Below are 10,017 nucleotides of genomic sequence, written 5' to 3'. Positions count from 1 at the left end.
AGAGGCCAGAGTGAGGGTATTTATGTGACATTATTGTATCAGAGTTATGATAATATGTGAATGTAAGTGGTCAAATGAGGTAGATATTAGATTTTGTTTTGATGAATATTCATGTGTGGAAAAGCATGATATTTACAATGATCTCAAACACATAAAATGTGATGTTGTGTATGTATACTCATGACATGGAAGCCATGTCCACATAAGCTGCTTGCAAATTAATGTTTGTTCTTTGCTTCTACTTTTACTTTTTCTGTAATTTACATGTTAATCTTTAAAAAATGATATTTTTTAAAAAGTGGTCAGATGAGGATTGTATATGAATGTGAGAGTCCACAGGGCAAATACTTTGTGAGTATTTTAGGCTACAGTAAAGATATTGTGTGAGTGTTGGAGGTCAAGGGAGAATATTATGTAAAAGGAACCAGAATGAGGATAAGTAAGTGTCATAGACCACATAAGGATATTCTGTGTCAGTGGCTATAAAGAGGTAATTACCAGAGTGTCAGAGGCATAGAGAAGGTATTATGTGAGTGCTGGTAGGCAGATTAAATATATTATGTAAATATGAGTTGCTGGAGTAAAGATATTATGTGTCAGAGGCCACAGTGAGTGTAATATCTGGATTTCAGTGGCTACAGTGAGGACAGTTTGTCAAGGTTAGTGGTCAGAGTGAGAATATTATGTGAGAACCTGAGGGCATAGTAAGGATATTATATGAATGTCAGAGGCCAGAAAAGGACTTTATTCAAGTGTCAGATGTTATACTAAGGGTGCAATGTGAGTTTAAGAGGCCACATGGAGGATATTTTGTGTGTGTCAGAGACCAGGGGAAGAGTCAGAGTTTACAATATGGACATTATGTGCATGTAATCATTCATAGTGAGGATATTATGTGAATGTCAGAGTCCAAAATGAGGGTATGATGTGAGTGTGAGTGGTCATATGTTATGTGAGTTTCAGAGGTCACAGTGAAGATATTATGTGAAAGTCAGAGGCCACATTGAGGTTTATATGTGAATGTCAGGGGCCACAATCAGGGTTTCATGTAAGTATCAAGATAACAAAGGGAATTTTTGAGTCAGATCAAGGGAAGATATTATGTGATTGTCATGGCAACAGTGAGTGTATTATATGAGTATCAGAGGACAGAAAATATTATGTGAGAGTCAAAGATATTAGTGAAGTTATTGCATGTCAGAAGGCACAGTGAGGATTTTATATTAATGTTTGAGGCCAATCTGATGACACTATCAGTTTCAGAGGTCAGATTATGTTTATTGAATGTCAGAGGCCTCAGGGAAGATACTCAATGAGTGACAGTGGTCACAGTGGTCACATGGAGAATATTATGTGTCAGTGGTAAGAGTGATGATATCATGTGAGTGTCAGAGGCTACAGTGAGGGAATTATGTGAGTCTTATTTGCCACAGTGGGTAATATATTAATATAAGAGGCCACATTGAGGATATTTTGTGAATGTCGGGGTTTAATTGTGTATATTATGTGTCAGAGGCCACAGTGATGGTATTATATGAGTGTCAGAACCAAATAAGGATATTATGTGAATGGCAACTGTCCTAGAAAGGATATTGTATGAGTGTCAGAGGCACTCATATATATGAGATATACTGTCAGTCTTAGGGAGAACACTGTGGAATTTATGTGGGTGTCAGTGGCCACAGTGAGAATATTTTGTCACATCAGGGGCCAGCATGAGGATATTATAAGTGTCCCAAGTCACAGTGACCATCTTTTACCATAGTGAGTGTACTATGTGAGTGTCAAAGGTGACAATTATAGTATGTGAGCATATAAGGCCACATTGAAGGGATTTGATGAGTATTAGAGGCCATATTGAGGGTGTTACACGAGTATCAAGGTAATAGTGATGGCATTTTGTGAGTTTCAGATGCCAAGTGAGGATATTATGTGAATATCAGGGACAAAAGTGAGTATATTAAGTGAGTAACAGAGGTCACAGTTAGAATATTATGTGATTGTGAGAAGCCAGGTTGAATTCATTATATAAATATCAGAGACCAAATGTGGATATTATATAAGTGTCAGAGGCTTTATTGCAAGCATGATGTGAGTGTCTCAGGTCACAAAAAGGTATTCTGTGCATGAGAAGTCACCTTGAATATAATATGTGTATAGGATGCCAATCTGTGGGTATTATGTGAGTATCACAGTTTAGAATAAGGATACTATGTCAGTATCAGAGATCAAAGTGATGACATTATGAGTGTAAGAATTCACAGAGAGGATATTGTATCAGTTTCAGACATCACAATGAGGGTATTATGTCAATGTCAGAAGTCAGAGTGAGGATATTTTATGTGTGTCAGAGGACCCAGTGAAAATATTTATCTGAATTTCTAAGGAAACAGTGTGATATTATGTGAATGACAGAGACCAGAGTGGTAGCAGTCTGTGTCTGAGGTCAAAATGTGTGTATTATGTGATTGTCAGAGACCAGAATTGGGGATTTATGTCAGTGTCAGAGGGTACACTGAGGGTGGTGTTACCACCATAAGTGAGGCTATGATTTAGAATTTGGAAAGTCACAATTGTGAAATTGTAGTGGATACTGAAGTGAATGAAGTTCAATAGCTTAGAAAAGTGAGAATTGGCTAAGAAAACTGAAAATGTTGTCTTTGATTAAAAAATGTAAGATTATATTATAAGGGGTAAGATGAAGGACCAAAATACAGAGGACTGTCAATGTATCCAAGTGTTGAAACAATTGATTCAGAATGTCCCTGGAAAGCCTCACATGGCAGGAGGTGTTGGGGTAACCTCTGAATGTGATTGGGGTTTTAAATTTCTTATATTCGGTTTAGGATTATCATTTTTTTTACTTACTTCATGGTAGGAGATGTTTGGAGGAGCTGCAGTAATAGTGGGAGTGCTCACACTCCTGTGGTTTAGGTGAGCTGAAGGACACTGGGCAGTTTTTACTGTTAGTTTCTATGATCTTCATCTCAAAACAGAGGTTGGGAGTAAGAATCAGTAGCCTGCAATTTACTTCCCTCACTTATAAATGGGAATTAAAATAATATTTATTACTTCACAGTTTTGGCTATAAAGCTTTAAAATATTTTTTGTTCTTTAAAACTCAAGTATGGAATTGATTGTATGCTTATGTGGGAGCTATGGGGATATACAGTACCTCCAACTTTTGATCAGTTTTGCCATGATCCTAAAACCTCTCTAAAAGTAGTGTATTAGAAAAACTGAAAAGCATTATATAAACTTGAATTTTAGTGAGGTGTTTTGGTTTCATCAGAGTGACTCAGACTTGGAGGGACAGAAATTTGTTTTTTGTAGTCTCATATATAGCTGCAGACTACTAACTGCCTCTTTCTGTTACTGGCAAAATAAGATCCCTTTCTAAACTAAATACAAATAAAAGTCTTTTGAGAACTGTTTGGATCTATATTGTTATTTTCCTACATGAGATTTAACTGTGTTTAAAGGTTGAGGCTATATTTGTGAAGTAGTTTTACCTTCTTTAATGATTTTAAAAAATAGCTAAATATTTATTCTTGATTATGAGATGATCCTATTTAAATTCAGTTTTCTTAGGGGAGGGTTTCAATCCTGATGATGGCAGAATAGGGATATGTGAATGCAAAGTGGGAACTTGTGATGAGTGGCTATATAAATTAGAAAACTCATTGGATTTCCCAAAATTTTTGACTACTTCCTCCCAGAAGGTATAGCACAAGGGACTTAATCTTAATGGTAAAATTTACTTACCATTAATCACTAGAAGTACTAGGAGATATTGTTATAAGAAAAGAGCAAGTAACTGACATATTTACAGAAAAAAGGTTGTTTATTAATAATATATTTTGAAAAGAAAATTTTTAACGTATCTTGATAAATTTCAGGTAAGTTTCAATATAAGGTTATAAAAGTGGGGGCAGGGAGGAAGTATTTAATATAATGCTTTGTTCTCTTAATTTCACACAAAATCACAATGATATTAAGGGACTTTGAAGAAGGTCATGGTGACAGATACCTATGAGTCAGTTGGCTCTGCTGAGAGAAGGCCATAGAATTCAGCTCTGGGTTTGCCTTCCCTTGTAAATGAATGATTTTCTGGGAACTTGAAAGACCTAGAGAAAGGCCATAGGTGACTAATCACAAAATCTACCATTCCTTTTACCAAACCAATTTAGAAATGTATGTTCTATTGGCAGATCATATGTATTTTTATATGAAAAATAGTGCTTTTCATTTCCAAATTTTTCTCTTTTCATTTTCAGTTTGAAAAAGTTTACTAATCACCAAGAAACTCAGGCTGAATTACAGAAAAAAAAAAAAAAAAAAGGCAAAGATTAATGACATTCAAGTATAGTTACAAGCTTTTAAGTCTCAGTTAAAATGTTATCCTGGGTAGTTTTGGTATGGAAACCAGATCAGGTGAACAATATTTAAGTCTTCATAGCACCAAAATGTTTGAACTTGAATTTCAGTTATGCATTTTCATAGTACTGTTTGTATGCATTTCTGTTCTATTTTTCCTTTTAATTTACTTTTTAACTTTATTCCTACTCATATTTTCAGGAATTACCCTACTTCCTTGTGCATGATTCGGGTTTTGTTTCTAATGTCACATATTTCCTAAGTAATGTTTTCTAATTAAGCATAAAGATTAAGAAATCCTTTTGCACTTAGGTTTGTCATCATCACTGATCTTCATCCTACTACAGGAAATAATTGCTCAATCTATTTAATTTTCAAAACCTTCAACCTATGATAATCTTTCAGTTAATGATAATTTCTACCTGAATGAGACATTTGTGATAATTATTCAATTTCCAAAGATAAATAAATTTGAAACATAAAAAAAGAGAAAATTTGGATTATGAAGCAGAGAGTTCAAATACATGCTTTACATTTAAAACATGAGATAGGAAGAAATATATCATCTGCATGCTTTGTATGGATGAAAGTAAAGGGATAGAATATTCAGAGCTAAATTTGTTCATGTAGGTTTACATACACTTGGTGAGCAAATAAATGTAATTTAGCTATTTTCCTTTCATCCTGATTTAGTTATGTTGAAAGAGTCTCAGTATACTATTTTCTATATAATTGGACATTTTTTTCTTTTAAATGCTTAATGAATAGTTTTGTAACAAGGGCTGTGTGAAGATATCTTAGGAGACAGGAATCTGATGGCTTTTAACATTTTTAAATAAAATTGAATACTGTTTACAGAAGAATCATTTTAATTGCTTTTTCCTTATTTCTACAAGGAGAAAGGACTATCTTTCACCAAACTTTTTTCTGTTATGGAATCTTATCTTTCATATTTTTTAGAAAATTTTTTATTTGGCTTGTAGGCAATGATTGAAACATATATGACATTTTCTCTGGCCTTGACTAATATAAGTTTAATATTCTTCTTTTTCATTTTCCCAGTTGATGGATTACTTGCACATCTATCCTGGAAATTTTCAGTTTATAAAACACTTTTCTATTATCTTTTTATAATTTATTCTTTTGTGGTACTTTTATATAAAATGGGAATAAATTCATGTTTTGAAACAAATCAAAGAATCTCCTTAGTTATGTTATATGTAAAAGTAACTTGTGTTTATGTCTATCAGAGGAAAGCCTGAAGTTAAGAGATTTAATAACAGACACCATATTCATTTCTTGAAAAACCAGCACATTCTTTCTTTGAGTATTTTTTTGTACTTCTCATTCATTTGCCTTAAGTATCTTTTATCACTCTTTCTCTCTCTCTCAATACTTAGATTGAACTACATGGTGCTTTACCACTGAGCTACATACCCAGTTTCTCTTTTTTTCACTTTTTATTTTGAGACAACTTGTCACTAAGCTGCTGAGGTTGCCTTCAAACTTGTGATCCTTCAGACTTAGCCTTTTGGGCTGCTGGGATTATTGGAATGTGCTACTGTATCCAGTCTAAAAACTTTGTCTATAATCAAAGCTTTGTAAAGTATCCTCTTTTATCTGTGATTTCCTTCATTTGTTCCTTTAGTTAGTTAACTACCAAACACAGTCACTGGGAATATAGTTCTAAGCCAGATAGTCACTGTGTTAGTGTCTGGCCTCCTGAATCATATATTCAAATGAATTGTAATTTGTCATAACTCTTCTAAGCACAGATTCAGCTGTATCTTTAAAATATTAGGGGGCTAACTAAATGCACATGAGTGTGTGTATATGTTGTAGGAATTCTTGGAATACTGGGCAGTCTGGTTCTTAATCACAGCCACCCAGGCAGCATTGAGCTGACTTTGTTTTTAATAAGACAATCTGTTTGACCTGTAGTCTTTTATAATACTATTTTTTTTCTGCTGGTGTCATGTCATTGGTTTCACATTTTTATGTGTGATATATTTTCCATAATTGTATCGTAAAACTTATAATTAATAGTTCTTAAATGTGTACAATTTGCAAGGTAATTCTCATATATATTGTGGGGGCTAAGAATTATAGTTAACAATTTCAAGAAATTAACCACATTACAAAAATTTACTGGAGGCTTCTCCAGCCTGAATCCTGCATAACTCCATCCCTCTCCAACCTCCCCACATCCCTCTCACCACTGGGCTCACAGTAGCATTGTTCTTCCTCCCTCTCTCATTTTTACTACCACTATGGCCTGCTTCATCCCTGATCCTGGTCCACTGTACTGGGAGTCTGTTGGCCACCTTATGCTAGGTTCTGTAGCCAGCACTCTGCACACCCTACCATGATGGTTGTGCCCCAGCTCAAGCCTGTGCCAAGCTCAGCTTTCAGTCCTGCTGGAACATGCAGGGTACCCAGAGTCCAGGCCCCCTCCCAGGCCTCTGTCTAGGAACTTATGCCCTCCTGGAATCACCAGAGAACACAGCCTCTTCCTCTCTGGTCAGCACTCTAACCCAGACCATGCACAATTTTGCTGGGCTCCATAGTAAGAACCCAAAGGGTCAAATAATAAGCCTTCTCTTTTGCTGCTTGCTGACTATAAAGGCAGGCATCTAAATCTTCCCTATAATCAAAGTCCTCTGAATTTTCTGATGCAGTTTTTTGCATGGATTTCTCCAGTCCCTTTGACCCCAACCTGGCAGAATAGACATTGGAGCAGGCCACCCTGGAAGCCAAGTGTGTTATTTGAAATGAGCAGCCATCAGATATTTTCACACCTTACCAGTTCAGTTGCTGTGAACCACAGCTACTGTATATCAGCAACTCCCTGTGCTTACAGAATGTTTCCAACTCCCAGTCACTGAACCACTGTGGGAAGAATGAGGCAGGTGGCAAGGCTAACAGCAGTCCTGTGGAGGACAAAATAAATAATGGATTTGTCTTCAAGATGCAATAGAAGCTCACATATGCCAGTCCTTCCCCTGCTCTGAGAGAGTGGTCCAGTCACAGAGAGGACTTTACACAGTCCATGAATAGCCCCTTACCTGATGTGTCTTACCCTGAGTGGAAGACAGAAATAGAGAAGCAGAGACTCTTAGCTGAAGTGATTCTTCATGACCATTGCTGCAGTTTTTACTGAGGAAAATAATGGATATGTGGACATCCTCGAAAGTGACTTAAAAATGACTGTGTGGCTTACCCAGGCAAGAAAAGCCTCATTTCATGCCATTGGTCAAAATCTTGGATAAGAAAGAGGAACAGTACCTCCTAATGTTCAGCAAGTGCTAGTGGTCCTTCTGCTCTTCAACCATTCCCTGAAGAGTGATCAGACCCATCTGCAAAATGCTAAGGCAGCCCCAGGACAGGAACATGCCTGTCCAAAATAAGCAGAGGAGGGGTATAACATCCATTGAGGGGAATGGTAAACCTGGAAGCAATGGAAGTCAACCTAAATGTCAAATGGGAAACCTAGAGGTGATCACAAAAGAGAGCTACTCTTGGCACTATGTTTTTTCACTATATTTTGCTTTGCTTTGGGAAGATATCATTTTCCTTAAAGGAATGGAGTGAGTCTGTGCTGAAAAAATATTTTGCTTTCTTCTGATGTCACTCAGGAGCAATGATGGATATTTAAAACCTGCTTTCATGTTTTATTGTGACTCATTCTGTCACAACTCTAATGAAGCATTTTTATCGTGTCTTTGCTAATTTTTAGTATAATTTTATTATTACTTACAATTAGACATACATCACAGTAGAATGCATTTTCGTGGATATTTTGAAACCATGCTGTGTAGTATTGGGTTTAGGAGGTGATGTTTTCATCTTTCCCATGGTTTTGTGTAAATTTTGGATTGGTTTTTCAAGGGTACACATGACTCAAGAACATGTATTTGGAAAGTTCACATTTAAAGAAGGAAATCAGGGATATTAAGCATGCAACATCTTTATGGTGCATATAACCATTGAAAAGAAAAAAATGTATTTTATAAATGTTTTAGGATCTGTTATTCCTGGACAATAACTATAATAACAACTTTAGTGTTTTTTTTAATTTTCCATTTTTTAAATTCAGGTTTCAACCATATCAGGTCTATATTTCTGCATTTTAGTAGCAATTTATTGTGTTTTAAATTTTGATGATGAGGGAATGATTTACTTTGAGAGCTATCACTCAGAGATGGCTTGCCCATTCTATATTTGTGTAAATTGTTGTGCTTTGGTACTGCTTTTATGGTGGAAGAAAATTCTCTCCTCATCATGAAGTCATACACTTGACCTGTGATCATGTGTAGGACAAGCAAAATCAGCATACTTGTAATCTACTGCCCATTACAAGCAACTGGAGAGAGCCATGAATTTGCAAAAGCATTCATGTCCTTTGCAAATTGAGTTACTGTCAGTGATTATCTTTGCTTTCCAAATGATCTCTCAATTTCTTCTTGCTGTTTTGTTATATTATTTTGAAGCTCAGTGGTCAAAGGTTTATTTTTTCATACCATTAGCAATGAAAAAAAAATTTTACTGTGTTCACTGAATTTATCTTTTCCTTTCCAACAAATTTCTGCAGTTCGTGCCCTACAGAAAAGTCCATAGTGATTCCATTTTTCAATACTCAGTTTTGAAATGTTGTCCAATTCTGATCTTGTAGCATGAGGCATGGGTCAAGATGATATTATGCACTGGAAATTTGTATTCCTTACATCACTATCAGGCAATTGTTTCATCCATCACATTCACTTTTTTGGAGCACTTTTGCACCAGGGCATGACACTAACCTGTAGTCTGCATCCTGCAGGACCTGCTATAAAGACTCTGGGCATTGTCACAGAGGGTCTGTGTCTGAGAGGCACGAGTCAGTTCAAGAGGATGAACCCTTATGCCAAGGCATATTTTACAGATATATGTGCATTTAAAGGTAAGTTGAAGGGTTCCTTGAAAGTTTGGGCAAAGAAAATTTCTGGGGGCAAGCTAATTGCAGGGCAGTAGCAAATGCAGTGGGGTCTGGCTTGTGGAGTGTGAACAGAATGGCTCTACTTTATGGCTAGCTGCGTCCTGGCCTCTATCACACATGCTAAATTACTCAGTCCCTTCTCTCCTCTCTAGGGAGCATAGCAGGCACTCAGTTCCACCTAGAATAGAAGTTCAATATCACAGATTTGTGCTGTTACCTCTTCGGGCATTGTAAAAAAGGAGGAGCACCTTGCAAGGGTTTGGTGATGTTTTTCAACTCAATCATCACCTAACTCACTGAGCTGCAGGGAAGGCACCACAATCTTATGTCTGAAGCTGTCACCAGACATGACTCCATGTGTCTGTGAGGATACTAGGCCAATTCCCTGACTGAGCAATATAGTGGGTAAGCCAAGGTTTGGAGGATCTGTGTGCAAGGTCAGTGCTGCTGGGTCTAGTGCCTTGTTGGGTGATCTTCTAGGGACTTCCCTGGCCACTAGAACTCCTGGGAACCAACAGAATATAGCAGAATAGGTGTCACCAGATGGCCAGCATGTCTGGTGCAGGCTGACAAAGGATGGCATCACCTAGCAGGCCAGGAGGGTAGTGTGGTATGTCAGTTTTCCCCGGGGTTCCTTACCCAGGAAAGAGCTGGAACACTCAGGT

The 10,017-nt window shown here is 36.8% G+C and overlaps 1 protein-coding gene across 1 annotated transcript in view; it reads left to right on the top strand.

Moving 5' to 3' along the window:
• LOC306646626 (uncharacterized protein) overlaps positions 1-9,717 on the top strand; it is a 33,100-nt gene extending 23,383 nt beyond the window's left edge. Inside the window, exons 3-4 of the mRNA XM_079115264.1 lie at positions 9,197-9,316; positions 9,505-9,717. Of these exons, the coding sequence (XP_078971390.1) occupies positions 9,197-9,316; positions 9,505-9,539 (155 nt within the window). The 3' untranslated portion in view covers positions 9,540-9,717. The remainder of the gene's footprint in view (positions 1-9,196; positions 9,317-9,504) is intronic.
• The last annotated feature ends 300 nt before the right edge of the window (positions 9,718-10,017 follow it).

Source organism: Sciurus vulgaris (assembly GCF_902686455.1).
Source record: "Sciurus vulgaris genome assembly, chromosome: 16".
Classification (NCBI taxonomy): domain Eukaryota; kingdom Metazoa; phylum Chordata; class Mammalia; order Rodentia; family Sciuridae; genus Sciurus; species Sciurus vulgaris.
This window is presented reverse-complemented; position numbering and strand designations above follow the sequence as displayed.